The 19,248-nt window shown below is 52.7% G+C and overlaps 4 protein-coding genes across 4 annotated transcripts; 3 read left to right on the top strand and 1 right to left on the bottom strand.

The window, feature by feature from the left end:
* Positions 1 to 2,629: 2,629 nt before the first annotated feature.
* On the bottom strand, positions 2,630 to 7,552 carry ATEG_08329 (ATP-binding cassette glutathione S-conjugate transporter YCF1; the record flags this gene model as incomplete). The annotated part of the gene is made up of 6 exons (XM_001216950.1): positions 2,630 to 2,884; positions 2,958 to 3,049; positions 3,105 to 3,173; positions 3,240 to 3,394; positions 3,450 to 7,186; positions 7,259 to 7,552. 6 exons carry the CDS (start codon positions 7,550 to 7,552, stop codon positions 2,630 to 2,632), a joined length of 4,602 nt encoding a protein of 1,533 aa, XP_001216950.1.
* A 1,368-nt stretch (positions 7,553 to 8,920) lies between these two features.
* Positions 8,921 to 10,923, top strand: ATEG_08330 (putative C2H2 finger and ankyrin domain protein; the record flags this gene model as incomplete). The annotated part of the gene is made up of 2 exons (XM_001216951.1): positions 8,921 to 8,972; positions 9,029 to 10,923. The coding sequence occupies 2 exons, from the start codon at positions 8,921 to 8,923 to the stop codon at positions 10,921 to 10,923; spliced, it is 1,947 nt and encodes a 648-aa protein (XP_001216951.1).
* Positions 10,924 to 11,686: 763 nt separating this feature from the next.
* On the top strand, positions 11,687 to 13,483 carry ATEG_08331 (serine/threonine-protein kinase; the record flags this gene model as incomplete). Its single annotated transcript, XM_001216952.1, has 3 exons — positions 11,687 to 12,109; positions 12,359 to 12,549; positions 12,604 to 13,483. 3 exons carry the CDS (start codon positions 11,687 to 11,689, stop codon positions 13,481 to 13,483), a joined length of 1,494 nt encoding a protein of 497 aa, XP_001216952.1.
* A 3,443-nt stretch (positions 13,484 to 16,926) lies between these two features.
* Positions 16,927 to 17,739, top strand: ATEG_08332 (uncharacterized protein; the record flags this gene model as incomplete). Its single annotated transcript, XM_001216953.1, has 1 exon — positions 16,927 to 17,739. One exon carries the CDS (start codon positions 16,927 to 16,929, stop codon positions 17,737 to 17,739), a length of 813 nt encoding a protein of 270 aa, XP_001216953.1.
* Between the last annotated feature and the right edge of the window lie 1,509 nt (positions 17,740 to 19,248).

Raw genomic sequence — 19,248 nt, forward strand, 5'->3', positions numbered from 1 at the left:
CCTCGGCGATAGAATAGTAAGCCACCCAGGCTAGATTGGAACAGGCAAGAAGCTTCTGCAGAGTAACCCGCCATATCTCCAGATGGGAATAGCTCTGAGTCTCCGCGCGTCACCCACAACATTGACAGGTCAACGACTAACGACCAGCCGTCGCGGCCGAAGAGCGTCTATCGGGGCGTTTCAGATCCCAGTAACGCTCCTCCCGTCTTCGCTCCCCGCTGATTATCGGCGGAACCTGGCAGTCTTCCGCTGGAAAGGCGTCGGATCTCCACTGGGGCGGGTGGACAGAGACGAGGGTCTCCCGGATTTCCGAAGTCCCATGCAGAAGGGCCTCCTCGGGGAACAGTTTCCTGCCCCAGAGTGAGCAGTGAAGAATGAAGTATCAACCGTGAAGAAGTGTCGGGTGGATCGCCCCCGGCAACAGAAGTGGGTGTTGGCACGGAGATATTGCTCAACGGGGAAATAACTACGCTTCAGCTGAGTCCAGGAACTCGGTGCGCGGGGATCGACAACATCAGCCCCCCAGGGAAGATCGTCTAGTCCGCTGGGCTGAGGATTGGAATACCACCTGCGACGAGCTTAATGGGGCTCTTCCATTCCTTTCGGGGTATGCAATGCGGCGGGTTTCGATGCTCTCCCGGCGACGATTGAACTCTCCGCAGGCAGATGGTTGGTCTAGAGGCAGCTGTCGACGCAGACGCAGAAAACCCAGCTCCCGGCCACCCCCTCCCCAGCCACAGATCGACGCCCCGAGGGAGTTAATCTGGTGTTCCCTGCGAAGCGCATCGTGGCGGGACGCAGGATCCCTGCGCTTGGGGGATCCACGGCAAACGCCGCAAAGCCCGGTCTGTGGTCGAGCAAATGGACTCCGGCCAGCTGTTCATGCCCCATCAAGCTACTGTCAAGCGATGTGGAGGAAGCGGAGAGAAAAGAAGAAATATCATGCACCGTGGGTATTTCTTTTTTCTGTTTCAGGATGCTGGAACTGTCGCGGTCTCTTCTAGACTTTGACGGGTCGATTGGACTATGTGGGCTCGACCAACGGCCTGAGCGTTTCTCGCTTAACGCTGCACAATGAGTCGCAGATGCATGGACTCCGTAGTTATGCATAGCAAATGAGTACATCCTTGAGTCATGATAACGATGGTATTGTAGAGAAGATGAAACAAGCGATTGTCCATCACAATTACATTCTTGCTACCAACACCCCGGCAGTCCGCGACGACACTCAACCAGCCCTAAAACCCGGCGGATCTAGATATATTCCACGCGACTCCAGACCCTCTGCGACACGGCATCCAGGACCCTCCCGTCGCCACCACCTCTGCACTTCGCCCAAAACAGCCATCATGGTGGATAACACCATTCCCAATCTCGTAGAGACAGCCCCCCCTCCGGGCCCGAAAACCAGGACAGCCCTGGTGGTGCATGCAAGATCGATCTATCTACCATCCGCCGTGCCGTCATGACTCCATCGCCCGCGGGCGATTCGATCCGCGATAGATCGAACCAGTTCGAACGACACTTTCGCGGAATCGCGGGAGTTCCTAGCGCGTGCCATCTTTCCTGCTTTCCGGCTTGCGCTTGGATTGGATTGCGTGCGAGGGAACTAAATTGCAGGACCGAACAAGGGCGGGCGTATGTTTGTCCACGCGAGATAAGGCCCGTCCCCCTCCCATCAATCGCCATGTGACGATGACAATGATAGACACACGCGATGCAAGGAGTAGAAGCCTATTTTGCCACGCTTCTCGTCGCGGAGTTTGTTCTCGACAGTCGAGTGGCTGAGATAACCTTCAGGGACTGTTACGGGTGATTTCGCCTCCCCCATAGTGCGAGCGACCGGCGCCAGACTGGGTTTTCGGGGATTTCTGAGTGTGTTGCAAAACACCCCCAGGCGCTTGCACTTGTTGATGCCTCTCGTTCCTTATCGGTGCGGGGTCGCTGTGAATTGCGGTGGCTGGAACGGATCATCGTCTGGCAGAGCGTGCGTTACTTCGTCACCGTTACTCATGGGGTCCCCGTCTATGCGACCAGGGACTCCCCTCTGTCTGCACGTCGTCGTCACGCCCGTTAATATCAGTTGCTCTGCTGTCACCGTGTCGTATGCGAGGTGAGATTAAAAATATCAGACAGTGGCGTGGTGCTGCATGGACGGTGTGCAGTCATGTTGTTCACTTCTACACCGCTACTGTTGACACATCACAACCGGACTTCCCGCGCCTCTCAGTACTTCTTCATTACTATGTATGTGTATGGCGATGCGCTGACTATAGACAAGACAGAATAACTAGATTTTCACACAAAATCAATATCAACACCTGTACTTTTTTGTAGGAACCAAACTTTTCCTTTCTCCAACCCATATCGGCCAACCCGCCGAGTCTAGAGCCAGATCTGCGACATCTCCTCGCTCATGACCTCGGATGAATCTCGGCCTCCGCGTAGGGCCGATCCCCTCTGCGTGCGCACAGACTCGCGGGAGATTTCAGGTGCCATCCATGAGGTAGAAATAGGTTCAGCTAGGATGCGGTGGTCATCCACGGTTCCCCTTCAAAGTCTAGAATATGCTCTGCACGCACCCTCCGCCACTCATGCGTGCCTCCGCGAGAGGGAGCACGCGCATGGATCACTGCACAATGGCGTTGCCGTCGCTGTCAAGCAACCCGGCCTCCTTGACCAGCTCATAGAATTTACCGCCTTGCTTGATCAGCTCGGCAGGGGTGTCGAACTCAACCACACGGCCCTTGTCCAGCACCACGATTCGGTCAGAGTCAATGATCGTGTTGATGCGGTGGGCGATGGTAATAATCGTGCGATCCTGGAAGATGCTACTGCGCAACGTGCGTTGAAGCAATGCATCCGTTTCCACGTCCACCGCCGCCTATGCACACATTAGTAAACAGGAACAAATTTTCCAACGAGGGACAAAACTCGGTGTGGCAAGGGTGACTGACTGTTGCCTCATCCAGTACCAGGATGTTACTAGGTGTCAATAGCGCCCGTGCAAGAGACACCAGCTGGCGCTGGCCTTGGCTGAGATTCGATCCTATCGTCGTGTTAGTTAAACTCCTGCAAGGGATGGTGCGAACGTAGACACTCACCTCCTTCCTGTACTCGAGCATCCAGCTGGCCCTCCATGCTCGCAACGTGGTCCTTCAGTCGTGCGTGCTCTGCAAGAAATTGAGTCAGTCAACCGCCGTGCGTTTTCGTTATGCAGCAATTGGGGCCCAACGTACCGAGCACACTCCACAGTTCGGTGTCGTCATGCACATGTCGAGGGTCCAGGTTGTCGCGTACAGTCCCTTCAAACATCGCAGGATCTTGTGGAATAATGGCAAGTCGCCCACGTAAGTCGAACAGGCCAATCGTAGACACATTCAACCCGTCGATGCTGCGTAGCCCGATGTTAGTACGAAGAAAGGGGGAAATTGCGCAAGCGGTCTTACTTGATGCTGCCACTAGTGGGCTCGATAATGCGGAAAAGAGCCAGTGTAAGAGAGCTCTTTCCGGCGCCCGTACGGCCGACCACACCGATCTTCTCATGGGGCTTGATGTCCAAATCGATGTCCTTGAGCACAAGGTCCAATCCCGGGCGATAGCGAGTGCTGTAGCCCTTGAAGGACACGGCGCCTTGCGCCGGCCAGCCGATTGCCGGCCGGTGTTTGAAGATGACATCTGGCGCTTCACTTGGAAGGCTGGCATACTCCAGCACACGTTCGACGGAGACGATGTTCGTTTCAACTTCCACCGTCTGTCGAACAATCCAGTTCAATGACTGGGTGATCTGAAGGGCATAAGACATAGCCAGACCGACCATTCCTGCCGAAATCCCGGTGGTCGCGACAGCGATGATAGAGAGGACCGCGGATGCCAGAATGATGACAGATCCAATGAACTCAAGACGGACAGCCAGCCATCTGTTGGCACTGATTGACGGGAAATAGGCACGGAGATTGGCATCCATACGCCACTCGTTCTCGAGAGCGAACCGATCTTCCTGCCGGTAGGCGCGGATGGTCGAGATACCACCCAGAGATTCCTGGAAATGAGCATAGATGGGGCTTCGGGTGACACTGTCCAGGCGCTTCAACTCCCGAGAAGTTCGCAGGTAATACTTCTGATAGCTGAGATATACATATCCAAGAGGAATGATAAACAAGGCGAACGCGGGGGTCGAGCTGGAGATGACTATCATCGTAAAGATTGCCTTGGCCGAGTTTCCGAACAACATGTTGAATGTACGAGCGAGGACCTCGTCAATGCGGTAAATGTCGCTCGAGAAACGGTTCAGAATCCGCCCAGAGGGAGTCGTCTCGAAGAAGCTCATGGGGGAACGGAAAATAGAGAAGGCCATGCGTTCGTGAAGCTTCCGGGACGCCTCAATAGAGCAGAAGATCCAGAGGATGAGATTTTGCAGGATAACCAAGAGAGAAGAACCAAGTCCGAATGCCAGGTAGACACCAATGAACTTGCCGATGTTGGGGTGCAAGTTCATATCACTCAAATCCGCCCAATGTTTAAGCCAGTAGCTGCCAGCAACCTGGGCAGTTTGAGCACCCAGCAAGGCGAGCAGGTAGAATCCAACAGCAATGATGTTGCTGTTCTTAGCATATTCTCCATAAACGCTCCATTTGACTTTGCCCTGCTGAGACGTCTCCTGGGTTTGCTTGCTCTTCAATGCGTTCTCTTCATCACCAAGCTTGCGGCGAGGGCCTTGCCAGCTGGCGGTGCTAGCACGTCGGAGAGTGACGGTGCTGGTTCGTCGGCCAGCACTTGACCTGATGGGAAGAAGCGATCCAAATTCTTGTTCAGCTTCCGTATCCGAAATGTCAGAGTCAACATTTTCAACCACAGTAGCCGACTCAGAGCTTTCGGGACTAGTAAGACCACTGCCGCTGCTCTCATCATCCGACTCATTCATGGTCGTCCGGACAAGATTAGAAACCTCTCCCTTCATAGCCATGAGTTGCTCATACGTGCCCTTTTCGATCAGAGTCTTGTTACGTAACAGCCCAATGAAATCCGCTTCCTTCAGGACAGGAATGGCGTTGGTCGCGAGAATCCTAGTTTTGCTGTTGAGAAGGCCGTTGCGTCCAAGAACCCTGTTGATAAGGTGTCTGCCCACATGTTGGTCGACAGCAGAGAGAACATCATCCAAGAGATAGATGTCGGCACGAGCATACACAGCTCTTGCGAGAGTCAAACGAGCCTTTTGGCCACCAGAAAGTGATATACCTCTCTCGCCAACTTCAGTCTGGTCGCCATCCGGCAAGTTCTTGAAGTCGTCCAACAAGGCGCAGGCCTCGACGGTCAGTTCATAGAACTGCGGATCCCACCGATGTCCAAAAACAATGTTTTCGCGAACACTGGCATTCATCACCCAGGCGGATTGAGCTACATACGCGATGCGGCCTCGAACGACAACCTCGCCCTCGGTTCTCCATAGGTCCCCCAGAAGAGACTGGAGAAGCGAGGACTTTCCGGCGCCGACACGACCCAGGATGCATGTAAGCTCGCCTTTGCGAGCACTGAAGTCGATATTCTCCAGAACATGCGAGCCATCGTGTCTGTTCCAGGTGAAGGACGCGTCGCGAATCCGGACAGACTCGTCACCAACGTGAGGCACAGGGTCCTCGTACTTGACAGCGTTAGTCTGTAGCTCCTCCGCAGTGAAGTACTCCGTCAGACGGTTGACAGCCACGGAGGCTTCGATGATGGAAGTGATGACCATCGGCAGAATCGAAAGCGGGAATGTCAGCAGATTGAACAGCGTCAAAGCCGGAAAGACCACGTCAGTAGTCAGGGGCCGGCTATCCGTGAGGGCGAAGACGGTGAAAGTCGAACAGGAGACGAGGAAAGGAGTGGACTGCCAGGTAAAGTTGGCGATCGACTGTGTTGCGCCGATCTTGCGGAGAGTGTTTAATTCCAAGTCATTACGGATATGGCTGAGCTTGTTCATGAAAGCAGTGTTCCAGGCATAGAGCTTGATACTCTTCATGTTGTTCAGGATCTCCGTCATGAGTCTCGATCTCGAATCCTTGTTTTTCATCTGCACCAGCTGAAGTCTCTTCATCATCCGAGCGATCATGCCATTTAACGGGATCATGAGGATCATCACGCCAATACCAGCAAACATGCTGACTCCAACGAGCTGGTACAGAGACAACATGCACAAGGTGATTTGGAACGGCGCCGACCACAGCTGCATACCGAACTGGGTCAGATCAGACAGACGCTGCTGATCGACAGCCATGTGGTTTACAATATCGCCAGTGGTTTTGGAGGCACGGCCTTCACTGGAAAGGCGGAGAGATTTGGCGTAAATCATAGCCGTCAACGCCGACTTCACACGCATACCGGTGTCGAAAGCTCTCTGGAAATACTGGTGGAGGCACATGGTCTGCGACACCGAGACGAGGAACATCGCAAGGGCGATCGCAACACCTCGGATGATCGGCTGCGGCTCTTCTGTACGGTAGGAGCTGATGAAGCTGATCAGGACACGCAACAATTGAGGCTGAACGAAAGCGAGAACGTCGCTGCCACATTTGATAATGGCGCCTCGCAGATATGGTGCACCAAATGCCTTGAACAGCGCCAGCCACAGAGACGGTTTCTTCTTCTCCAGCTCTTCGTTCCATTTCTCCTCCAGTGTCTGTCCGGTGACGCTGGTTGTGTCACGGCGACGAAGATTCCACAGGTCGTCCTGGGTGAGGAAATTCTTGTATCCAAATTTCATCATCGGGGTCATCCAGCTGAACGTAAGCACGGAGAAGATGTCCGCGTACTCATACGGGCATTCATCCTCGTCACCCAGAGCGTCGTAGGCGCTCTGCTTCTTGGGTACAAGGTACTCCAGGCCGAACTCGATGATCGCCAGGCCGAGGCTCACATTAAAGCATACGAAGTAAGGTAGGTTATCCTTGTACACGCCTCGTGCAACGAGCGAGCGCAGCTTCACCCCATAAGCGATGACGAAGAAAAGCCAGTAGAAAAGGACGACGCCGTTTGGCTGCCTGCTGCGCCAGTGTTCGTAGTACTGCACCGAGAAGATCACACCAAGCGAGGCGAAAACAATGACCGAGCTCCAGAACCGGAAATCAGCGATCCAGATTTTCGTGTAGGTTTCGACTTGGATCGCAGCTTGTAGAGCGGTGGTGAACATCAAAGCGGCGAGAACAACCTACGCACCGGCCACGAAAGCCTCCAGTTAATGACTGAGCCGGGAAGGGAGCCAGGGGAATCGACAGCTCACCAATTTGGCGTAAAAATGCCAGTTCTTTGAGACCGGTTGAGGAATCCGCTTCTTGAGCAAGAACCAGAGGGCTCCGGCCCCCATAATGATCCCCCATCCTGCAACGATTGCCACAGTCAAATCCAGGAAACATGGTGTCAAATCGAATCGAAATCTGCTCAAGGGACCCCAGCCCTCGACGTCTCCACAGAAGGGCTGAGACTTTGCAGGTTGGAATGCTGGGATCGGAGGAGACGATAGTAGCGATCCGGGGCCAGAATCCCCTAGGACCGCCTGGGAGTTGCCATCAAGCATCTTTTAACCTCAACCACGATATCCCCGGGTGATGCGACCCATAAAGGAAAAGGGGGGAGGGGAGGGAAAGGCCGTGAGTTGGTTATCAATCGAGGACGGTCGCGGTCAGAGAGCGAAAACGTGCGGCGACAGGCTAAATGCGTCCAGTTGATGATCGCTGCAGGTTGATTAGTAAAACCCCGGTCTAACTCCCGACGGTTCGGCATAAGACAGATTGCTGGACTAACTCCGGTCCCAGACAAATGGGAGGATTCTGGTGATTTTACGCGAGGAACACGAAGATTTTTTTTTTTTTTTTTTTTTTTTTTTGTTATGGTCCCGTCCGTTCTGGTTTCCTCCTTACTGTCGTCAACAGCATCGACTCGGTCCCTCACAGCAGTCCGGTTTTGCTATGACATAATCCGATGGCAGGCTCTTGGCAACTTGCGGAGTTAACGAAGCCGTGCAAAAGCTGACATACTAGTCGCCGCTCCTCTCTGAAAGATTCTCGTACGAGAGACGCAGCAGTCAATCCCCACTGCATATACGAGGATAAGAGCCATAGTTCCCCCTGATATAGACCAGGGTGCCGATAGTCAGTACCAGCTCCCACAAGATATGTAGCACCTAATTACTAGGTACATAGTGAGTTAAGCATTGCCTTGGCCAATTATGATGTAATGCCGTTGTGCTGCTCTGCACGTGCTCTGGGGTAACCTCTGTACAGTTCCTTCATTGTCCATCAACCTCTTCGTAGGCGTTGGCTTTATGCCGTGTCAATATCTTGCCAAGATAACAGCCATAAGAGTTGCATCTTATGCTGCAATTGTGTGGCATTGCATTCCAGGCTGAGTCGTCCGTTGCCTTAAAAACGTTTGGCTCGTCATTGGCCAACTGGTAGGTATCATCCTAGAAGCAGATATGATAGCATACGGGCCGTAATCGGATAGCTATTAGTATGGATAGTGTTTAAATTTGACTACGACGTAGGTCATTCAGACCCTGGAATTTTAACTGCCTAGGTACTCTGGATGTGAGGCATGTATGACAAATCAGCCTGATATCTAGTTACCTAACTATACGAGTCCTCCAAATATATATCCACCAGATGACACATGAATGGAGCCACCATAGCCACAGTGAGTCATAATGACTCCTAACAACAGTTTTCAGCTTACTATCCCTCTTCTATCACTATCCAAACATAGACAACCCAACCCGATACCCAAACACTACTTAACTGTTACCAGCTCAGATAGTTCTAGGCATCGGACCAAGGCGGTGAAGCTGACACTTGATTTTGCCGCTGCCCCCCGCAGCAATTCGCTTTTCATACAACATCTGTCAGCTTGTGAACGCGACAAGGCCTTATACGGCCATTGATCCAATATGGTAGCGGATAAACACACAATAGAGGATCTTATCAAAAGGCCTTTGTATGGTGAGTAAACAATCCTCATACATGTTCTCACTGTTTCTAACCCTTCGTGCTGCCAGTATATGACCTTCCACAGGAGCTCCTCACGACGCTAGCCACAAAGAACGACGAACAAGGGATCACAATCGTCCAAGACAATCTCGACACCCCTCGAGAGAGTCCATATGAAGCAGCACAAGACCTTGCAATTGCCTCCTCGACTTCCTGTGCCCTCTGCAAAGTCTCATTCCTGAATGTCCAAGAACAGCGAAGCCATGTCCGGTCGGATCATCATCGATACAATCTAAAGGCACAGCTCCGAGGCAACCCCACGCTGGACGAAGTGCAGTTTAACAAGGCAATTGGAGAGCTAGACGAATCTATTTCCGGGTCTGAGTCATCTGAAGCTGACGATGAGGATGACAATGGCGGGCAACTTTCGGCCTTGTTGAAAAGGCAGGCCAAGATCTCCCAGGTGAATGAAGATGAAGAAGCAGAAACATCACCGAAAACAAGGTCTGGAAAACATCCCCTGTTTTGGTTTTCCAGCCCTCTCCTGCCTCCGAACACGTCACTCGGCATTTATAGAGCCTTGTTTTCGGATGTAGAGCAGGACGAGCCGCGACACTTGGTTGAATCTCTGCGGAAGAAACAACTTGCCCCTGTCAACCCGCAGAGAACCAATGACCAGGTGGGAGACGGTCAACCTCAACAGACTCCATCCAGCCCACATATATTCTTGTGCATGATCGGAGGTGGCCACTTTGCGGCCATGCTTGTTTCCCTGGTCCCGGAGATCCACCGAAGACAAGGCGGCATCGAAGAACGCCAGGCGCGTGTGATCGCGCACAAGACATTCCACCGCTACACCACCAGACGCAAACAGGGTGGCTCACAATCAGCTAGCGATGCAGCCAGAGGCGCTGCGCACTCTGCCGGTTCAAGCCTGAGACGGTACAACGAAGCCGCATTGGAGAAAGAGATCAGAGAGCTGTTGACGGATTGGAAGCAGATGATCGACGATGCCCAGCTGTTATTTGTCAGGGCGACCGGAAGTACGAACAGACGGATCCTTTTTGGAAACTATGATGGACAGGTCATGAAACAGAATGATCCGCGACTGAGAGGATTCCCTTTTAGTACCCGCCGAGCCACCCAAGGTGAACTCATGAGATGTTTCAAGGAACTCACTCGCGTGAAAGTCAGTCAGGTTGACGAGGCTGCGCTCGCCGCGACCGAAGCGAAACAGCGACAAGAAGCATCCAAACCATCAACACCTCGACCTCAACAACAGAAGCCGAAGGTGTCGAAGGAGGATGAAGCTGCCATGCTTCACACGACTCAAATCCAGGCCCTTATCCGTCGCTCGAAGATCCCCGCTCTCGTGTCCTATTTGTCAAAAAACTCTATACCCCCCTCGTTCACATTCCAACCGCGCGATTCGCAGCAGAATTTCCGCGCGCCCACACCTCTTCACCTCGCTGCGAATCTAAATTCGCCGGCCATGGTCCTGGCTCTCCTGACCAAGGTAGAGGCAGATCCAACCGCAACGAATGGCGAAGGAAGAACTCCGTTTGAGCTGGCCGGTGACCGCGCCACACGTGATGCTTTCCGGGTTGCGCGTCACGAGCTTGGCGAGTCCAAATGGAACTGGGAGGCTACCAAGGTCCCGTCTGCACTATCTAAAGCTGACGCCGACAGCCGCACGGAGCGGGAACGCAAATCCGCAGAAGAGGAAGAGGCTAATCGCCGCCAGGCGGAACTGGATCGGCTAAAGAAAGAGGACGCAGTCAAGGTCGCTTCCCAGGAGGCACGGAAGCCCGCCGGCCGGACCCTCGGGGCTGTTGAGAAAACAGCCCAGGAGAAAAGGGAGGAAGAGACGCGAGGAATGACACCAGAGATGCGAATGCGTTTGGAGAGGGAGCGACGAGCTAGAGCGGCCGAGGAGCGCATACGACGAATGCAAGGGCGATGAAGTTGCGGGAAGGACTTTGGAAACCCATGGGATGAATGCGGTGACGTAGGTATAGTAATTATCATGAGTCGAATTGAGTCGGATCGGCACTGTTCTGAACGAGAAGAGATCTTTGTGAAAGTTGAATCATGAATGAGATACTGACGGCAATGGTGGTGCTGAAATTTCCGAGTCGCGAATCTCATACACTTTCCCTCTTGAGATATCTTCGCACTCCAGCTTCCAACTTCTCTGCGACCTAGTTTCCAACCATCCAACATCACCCCCCGGATAACTGAGCTCCGGAATTTCATTATTCTCACCTGGACCGTGCATCCATTGCATCGTCTTTAGAGACAATGATCGATTATTCGGAGATCTCTCATCCGAATCCGGGGTACATCGTCGGTAGACTCACTCCGGTGGACCCTCAAACCGGAAGCGAGGGCGCTCCATTTTTCATCTACAGTCGTCGTGAGGTACTGATAGGTCGGAAAGCCACTTGGTACGTCTCAATAACTCGCACTAATCGTTCCCCGGCACTGGTTCAGCATACTGACCAGAGCGAAGTGACATTGTGCTAGACAGTCTAGAGGTATCCCACTTGCACGTACGGATCTACACAGCCCTCTTTGATGACGGGGATCCCGACGACATTGCGCCACTCGTGTATGCCCAAAATCTCTCGTCGAATGGTACTCGGTGGAACGGCTATCGGATGGCCAGACAGACTGGAGTCTGCATACTGAGTGACGGAGACATACTGACGTTGCCGTCGATCATCATGCGGTATAACTCGGAGAGCGGTTACGAAGGATACGGATTTGATCCCTTACAATCCAATGAGATGAAGGCATGTAGCCCCCCCACGTCCCTACTTCGCGAACATCGTGCTGATCACGCTTCACAGACTTTCGAGGACGAGTACGAAATCACAACGCGCCTTTTGGGATCGGGCGGTTACGGAAAGGTGCATATGGCGTACGACAAAGCGACCGGGCAGCAATTCGCCTGCAAGATAATCGACCTACAAGCCGCGAAGTCTAGAATCTACGCTCGAATGGCAGAAGTACAGTCGAGGGTGTTGGATGTTACCCCACGGACGGCAGGATGGGCCTTGGCTGTCCGAGAGCAGATTGCGAGAAAGGCCCAGGAAAAACTTCGACCCTACATCTGCGAAGCCGATATTCTCCATGGTCTCTGTCATGTACGTCTTCCGCATGGTGAATCTCGCCGCATGGGCTAATACGTGTGCAGCCAAACATCATCGGAATACAACGAGTATTTAGATCCTCAGACACAATGTCAGCCCGTCAACATTTCCGTTTGAAATGCAGTATTACTGACTAGCAGCAGATATCTTGTTCAAGAGCTTGCTCCAGCAGGCGACCTGCTTTCGTTTCTGCAATTTAAGGGAAAACTGGACGAATGCCATACTGCGGTCCTAACCAGGCAGGTGGTAGTTGCTTTGGATTATCTGCACGATCAAAATATCGTCCACCGGGACCTGAAGCCGGAAAATATCCTCATAACGTCTTACGATATTCGTTCCAGAGTTATCCTCTCTGATTTTGGGTGTGCCAAAATAGTGCAGCCTGCCTCTGGACGAATGTCTACGATGGTCGGCACATTCGACTACAGCGCGCCGTAAGTGACCTAGACGTCAAATCAACAACAGAATCTAGTTGACACAGGAAATAGAGAGATACTGCGATGCGGTCAGAATGGATATACGAAGAAAGTAGATATGTGGTCACTGGGCTGCCTCACCTTCCTCCTCCTGACGGGTTCCAAGGCTGTTTTCGCACCCAAGAAGGGGGGCTCACCGCAGTTGAGCATGGAGACGAACTATGACAATGTCGACAAAAACCTCAGAGACCACGGCGTCAGTCCCCGAGCCTACGATTTCGTTAGTAAGCTTCTCATCGTTATCCCGGAAATGCGGATGTCTGCGAAGGAGGCGCTTCGGCATGATTGGTTTACCAACAAGTATCATGCGAGGATCTTCGAAGGAGTATATCGACAATCGATTGAAGATTGGAGACCCTTGCCCCGCAAGGAACCATTCATAATAGATCTCGACAACCTAGGCACTCGGCGCCGGCAAAACAACCCGAGACCACTTCTTGCTCCGGCCTTTAATGACGTGGGAAGCCCTTCATCGGAACCATTTGATTCCCAGTATTCTTACAGGCCATCTCAAGCCGCGTCATCTACACTTTCTGACCCAATACTTCCACCATACAATCGAGCGGGCAATGTTGAGACAGACGCCTTGCAGGCTAGGCCACATATGGGCAGCCAATATTCGGTCGGTTTGCACACCTTGGAATTCGATATGGATGAGAGTGCCATTTCCACAAATCTCCATACTGGTCGCATGCCGGACAGCTGGGTGGAGTATGAACAGTCGACTTCAGGGTACCATCGGGAGGATAGCGCTAGCATGGAAATGAGGAGCGACTCCTGCGAAAGCTGCAATACTGAGTGTGCTTATATAGAGCAGGAGGCCCGCGAGGTGATTGACAATATCACCAGGTCAAGTCAGCATGTTTCATACGGAACCGGAGATTTCGTGTAAGGATCCAGAGGGTGTCAGGGTTGATGATCCAGCGGCTATTTCACAGTTTGAATGTTTTCTAGCGTCGAGTGTCCAACTGCGAGACTTATTATTTAGTTCTCTAGGCATGAGAAAAATAAGATCTGATTGCTACTTCTTCAACCTGGGTACGGTTTGGAAGATACCTACGTAACAAGTGACTGGTAGTGAAACCTTCTGGCACAGGATATCCAGGTAATGGCAAAAAGGGCTCGAAGGCACTCCCTGTCTCCGGTCACAAGGTCGCGCCAGAGAAGCAAAGACAGGGTGGGAGTAGACCCGGGATGGAAGAGAGGGACTGAAACATGTGTGGTCACGGCCTCATTGTATGACCCTAGTTGCCATCAAGGACTGTCAGTCTATTGAATCCTTGTGCAACAGGACAATGGACAGGTCTGAATGACACAGACAAATCCAACTATATTGCCTGATCTTGTAGACTACCAATCGGCGTTCTTGGTGGTAAGTATCTGCTCATCCGGAAAAGGGAAGGGTCTTGTACAAGGAAGCCAGGGATGTCCATGAACTTCCGACTATGACACACTTCGACAGTGATTACTGGTCCAAGGTCCCAACTACAGTCTAAGAATAGACTTCCATCGAGTGATTGTCTACACGCGTTCTCCAGCCCGATTTGTCATTGCGATCGTTGCAGTATCCCGATAGGGTATAGATGGACGAGAGTCTTCGCACCATTCAGAGAATAAAGAACGAGCAACGTGGTGTGCTTCATTGAGGAATCTTGAGACCAATCTGCGCCAGGCATGAACGGGAGATACATTTGACTATAGTTCCGGAGGGCTGGAACAATGAAGCAAGCCGGAGAAGATCTTGCATTCCAATCGGTGGTGTTCAAAGGACATTCAAGTGCGATTGGTGCGTAGACAGCCAGTGAGTGATTTGCATACCCGTTATTCATGGGATGATCGACATTCGGCGGATTTGGGCGCAGATGCACCTGCGCGGCATCCCTTGCGTGCCGACGGTGTAACTCCACCTGGAGGCTGGGAATCAGTGACCACATCGAAGGAGACCGGAGAAAGACCGGAAAGCCTTTCGCGAGTATGATTCAGATCGCTCGGACTGTGTTCCTCAGCAGCCAATGGCATATCGCTTGACTTTCTTCCTTTCAAGGACTATGGCGGAGGGGGATCCCTGCCCCGTGGCCATGGTCTGGATCTGCCAGAGAGCACGCGGCACGAGTCTTTGAGCATCTATGGATTCCTTTGTTCAAGAATGGGAAGTGTGCAGAAAACTGACGTTGTCTACACCTGAACATGATCTATATGCCGTCAAAGAAAACGCACACTGCATTGCGACTCCTGGCATCCTCGTAGAATTTCATAGCCGTCATCTGCGAGATAATGCAGCCTTGGAGAGGGTGCAGCAAGCAGTCAGGCCACTCGCAGCAAGCAAGGACCCCGAATTGCCCGAGGGCGTGGGCGTCCATAACGAGGGGTGGCAGGACCGCGCCACACATGAAGTCTAGGGGCTATCAGGCCACACCAGGGGGAAAGGGACAAACCAAGAGACTCCTGCGCCACCCGAAGAAACGTCTCTAGACCGCGTACTCCGTATGCTCAACTCAGCCGCCTAAGTGTCTGCGCCTTCGAGTGGAATGTGGGCATTTGAGGCCCTGTGTACAGGGCCGAACGCAAGGAGGCGGGGTGGAAGCGCTGATAAGATCGAGCGATAGGAGGATAGACATCTAGCCACCCCGTTTTTTCGGGATATTTCCTGGCCTTGTACAGGGATGGTTACTCCTGTGCTCGTTGTCTTTGGGCTGTACTCCATTATTACGCCATTGTATCCTCCGCAGTATCCCGGCTTAGGGCTTGTGGAGGTCAGATGAATAGCCTAACTCATATAGGCAAGTAAGCGGAGTGCAACGAGCATTGCCATTGGCGGACACGCGCGTGTCGACCACCGCGAAGCGAACGCGCACCGCGACGCGTTCGCGTTTCATCTCGGCGAACAGCCAATATAACCGCATTGGGAATGGTGCGGTTTGTATAGATTGAGGCCAACAGGAATTGAGGACGGTAACATCGAGGGACGAGGACGGCCTTTATGTAGCGACCAGCTCGAGAGGGTTGGGATACCGGGGATTTATTCATGCCCTGGGTTCCTGGGGCGAAAAGTGGGAGGAATCCAGGTGTATAGATTCTACAGTAAGACAGTATCCCAACCACATTTCGAAGGGTTTGGCCGGCCGCAAAATGGCCAATAAAGGTGCTTTCCATAGCTTCATCTCATTTACTCTAACATCGAGCAATATCGCATAGAGGAACGAGATCAAAAAAACCCCGATCCCGGAGCAAGGAACACAGGCTGCAGACCGGAATTACCGTGCATTGCAGGTACCATGCGGTCGAACCGCGGCGCAGCACGGGCCTAACTGTTGGACGTCATGATTGTCGCCTGCAGGGAGGAGATAGGAGAATAGGATTCACCCTTGATGTGTGAAAACCGAGCCACCCGGCTTGTAAGCCGATCTCTGGAGCGAGTTCCACCCAGGAAGAGTCCAAGCCCAAAGGAGGTCACTAGAGCCACCACGAGCTGGGATGACGACTGATTCAGAGAGGGGACAAATCCAACGAGTCTCGTGGGAGGGATCTGTGGCGGCGTTTGCGGCCATCAGATGTCCTTGCATGGTGCATCCCTCTTGTCGATTCTTTGACTCCTTGTCTCACTACCGGGACCGCACCACCCACCAGAGGGGCGACGTGGAGTAGATGGGGATATAGTGGTGCTCCTTTCCATTACCGATAGGAGGAGTTCGTCTGAAGACTCATATAGTCGCATTCCTTCCCCTGTCAAGGAGAGCAAGATCCGTCTCAGAGAGCAGGCCAGCAAAGGAAGCAATCACCCCGCCATTCTTTGTTGAGTTTGACAGATTGATTTCTTTGCCTTGTGGAATGTCCTTTATTGAACTTCAAACTGTTCATTCATTGCACTGAGGGTCTTTATTGACTATATTTGCATTGGCGTGTTTCTGCAGACTGAGTGGTGGCCGTTTGCGGTAACCGAACGGGAGGCAACCACCAACGGCCATCCTTTTCCGTCCGGCTCTTAAACTTATCGCTCCCGCGTCCTCCTCCCATCTGACATCCTCACACCATCCACCCCAACCCATCCGTCTTCTTCCCCTTCACTCGTCGCATCCTCCGGATTTGGTCGATATCGAAGCGCTACTCTTCGGATTACACCACCGCTCGTTCTTGACTCGATATCTCCGCCTCAGCTTGTGAAAACCGCTTCCGGCGCAAACAGCGCCGTCGCGCACCCTCGACGCACAAAACCTGTCCTGCGAAACTTCCATCGATCGCCCGCCACAACACAATCCGTCGATCCTATCGCATCAATCATTCATCTCATATACCCTCCACTACACCTCTCCGCTCGCTATATACCCCTGCGCAACCATGTTGCTCCCCTCCGCGCTCCCCTGTGACATGCGCCGCCCGTCGCGCCTCACCCCCAGTCGCTTATTCTCCACGCCTCCTCCCTCCGACGACGACTTCCCCTCCAGAAACGGGCTCCTGGGTACCTGTCGCGCCTTACAATCCCTCCTCAACGCATCTCCGGCACCGTCTCCGCGATGCGCAAAGCCGCAACGCCTCCAAAGCCCCCTCCATATCAGACCCGCGACTCCTGGCCGGTCGCGCACGCCCAAAGCGGTCAACCCCTCTCCCACACCCTCCCGCGGCGTTAACAAACGACGACGCGACTGCTTCGAAGGAGACCTCGATGAAGATACCTCTAGTGAGATGGAAACGTTCGCGCGGCACAGATTCTCGACGCCCAAGCGTCGCCGACACGTCCCGTACGACCTACCATTGGGTCTGTCACAATCCGACTTTTACTCCCTCCACTCCCCGCCCACCACACAATCACCTCCGTCACCCGCCCATCTCACGAAACAGAACTCCAACACGCGTGATGATCGCGCGCCGTCGTTCGACCCCGACGCGGCGCTGCCGTCTATCGAAGAGGCAGACGAGCCCGTCGCGTCGGACGACGGCTGGACCACCGACGATGACCAGCGACTGGTCCAGATCGTCTTGGAAAAATTCCAACTATCCCAGCGCGACTGGGACGAATGCGCCCGACGAATAGGCAAGGACAATGCCAGTGTCGGGCGCCGGTGGCAGGCTCTCGTTGGCGACGGCAACGTCGGCTTGCGACGAGGCCGGCGCATGGTCCGCGGCCGTCTCAACGAGAGCTGGCTGCAATGAACTCTTCGATGTACTTCTTCTTTTCTTTTCTTCTTGTAATCTCTTTGTTATGTGCAATATTGGCGGACTTTTCATCATGTACTCTATGGGATATCACGGGACCATTTTCTTTTGGATCTGTCGCGGATTACGTCTGCGCGTGCTGTATTACTACTCGTGTGTTTTCTTTCGATTCTGTCTTTCTTCTGATCTCTTCTGTGTTGAGATGATTCTTTTCATTACCCTGTTCTTAATATCTGTACATGCCTGTGGCTTGGGACTGCTCACACTGGATTGTGTCGCTCATGTATGATCATGTGTATACTTATTGTTACTATGCATTCTCATCGAATGGATCTTCTGGATTGATTAAAGTTGTCGATAAGTGTTGTAGATCGTATCTTATCTCCATGGGAACCATGCAAGGGTGCACTTGAGTGGAGCTTGATCTGCTTGTGCAGTGCATTGTCGACATGGTCGTGCAATTATTGTAGTTTCTATACGTGCGCACAATGCATTGTGCACTTCCTACAGAAACTACGCACGTAGTATTCATCTGGCTTTATGGTCGGGTCGGCGGTTAAGACAATACAGCCCTGTCTAACACAGGGATTTATGTGCATAAAATTACTAGAACATGAGCACCTGTGAAATTGACGCCGAAAATGACCGCTTTGGAGGCCAGAAACGGCCGCCTTTCCACCCGTAACTTTGACCGCCCACCGCCCTCGACGACCACTCTTCTGCATATAAGCCATGGTGATGCGGTGCGATGCAATCCGTTCCGTTGTGGGGGGGAAAGCCGCACAACCATACATATCAAAACCAGGGGTGCTCGGACGCAACACGCAGCTTGCATTGGGACTCTGAAGCTTGAAAGCCAACAGCACTGCGCAAGTGACCCCCAGCTGTACGCATGGCGTGCCTGTAGGGAATCAAAATGAGTCCTTCAAGGTTGGTTATGAGGCTCTAGGCACTGCCAGCCATGCGGCTTCCCGAGTGTCCTGGCCTCAAACCCCAGCAGACATCTCAGGTTGAGAATTACTGATCCATGTTCCTCGAACTGAGTGTTAATAGTGACGGGGTAAAGGGGTGCAGTTTTCGGTTGAGCAGGATTAAGACTTGAGTTTTCAAGGTTGCACGCCTCAATGGCGATGAGAATTATGATAGAATAGATATTTTGAGGCGTAGCGAGAGGAATAAAGAAAAATGCCGTTGGCGGCTAACTAGTTGACGCCTTGACTTGGATGTCCAAATCGGCGTCCGCTTGGAGTCATCAGCCACTGAGGAGCCAGCATGCGGGCAGCGAGTAGACTCTTCCCATAGGGAAAGATGAAAAATTGATTTTGCTAGTAGCCTTAGAAACGTAGCCACCAGCAAGCTAGAAAAGGAGGAGGGTAAAAAATGAAGCAAAGGAAAAGAATGAGAGGCGTTGTAACACCCTTACTTTTAGTCAGTGAGTCAGTGACGGCCTTCCCACAGCCTCCTCTTGCACCCCGACTCTATTCACCTCGCCATCTTTTGCCCTTC

The sequence above is a fragment of the Aspergillus terreus genome, genomic scaffold (assembly GCF_000149615.1).
Source record: "Aspergillus terreus NIH2624 scaffold_12 genomic scaffold, whole genome shotgun sequence".
NCBI lineage: Eukaryota > Fungi > Ascomycota > Eurotiomycetes > Eurotiales > Aspergillaceae > Aspergillus > Aspergillus terreus.